The sequence below is a fragment of the Camelina sativa genome, chromosome 16, assembly GCF_000633955.1.
Source record: "Camelina sativa cultivar DH55 chromosome 16, Cs, whole genome shotgun sequence".
NCBI classification, from domain to species: Eukaryota; Viridiplantae; Streptophyta; class Magnoliopsida; order Brassicales; family Brassicaceae; genus Camelina; species Camelina sativa.
The window spans coordinates 24,969,896-24,970,434 of record NC_025700.1 but is presented as its reverse complement, the minus strand read 5'-3'; the positions used below and the strand labels follow the sequence as shown (position 1 = coordinate 24,970,434).

The following is a 539-nucleotide window of genomic DNA, read 5'->3' as shown; positions in this document are numbered from 1 at the left end:
GCTCTATGGTATAGCAAATATATTACGAATTTACGATACAACCTTAACTCCCAAACGTTTTCAAGTTTAACCTCGTCGTCGTCTAAATTGTTTATAAATGCAAATTTTAATTACCAACTAGCTAGCTCACTCAAAATGAATATATCGTTAATTAGCAATGAAACCATTTTTGTTTTGTGGTTTGAAGTTTTTTCTTCTTTCCAAAGTTATACTTAAATTAATAAAACTACAAAACGAATTACGTATGCGTGTGCGTGATCTTGTAAATCAAATTCAATATTCTCCTTATAGTTCTCTTCTTTTCTCCACATATATTACGTGCACTCAGTAGACGATGCATACAATATGCCATATTTTGAGATGAACAATTAATTAAGATCTCTAAAGAATGTGGAAGTTGAAGATAGCAAGTGGAAACACTGAAGAGCCCTTCTTGTCCAGCACCAACAACTTCCTCGGACGGCAGACATGGGAGTTTGATCCCGACGCCGGCACAGAGGATGAAAGAGCAGCCGTTGAAGAAGCTCGCCGGAAATATT

General features: G+C 36.2%; 1 protein-coding gene across 2 annotated transcripts in view; it reads left to right on the top strand.

Moving 5' to 3' along the window:
- The window catches only part of LOC104752321 (camelliol C synthase-like), a 5,774-nt gene continuing 5,560 nt past the window's right edge, over positions 326 to 539 (top strand). Inside the window, exon 1 of one of the 2 annotated variants that reach the window (XM_010474430.2) lies at positions 326 to 539. This exon is cut by the window's right edge and continues 47 nt beyond it. In XM_010474430.2, coding sequence (XP_010472732.1) covers positions 389 to 539 — 151 coding nt within the window. In that variant the 5' untranslated portion in view covers positions 326 to 388. The other variant, XM_010474429.2, reaches the window with a different exon arrangement.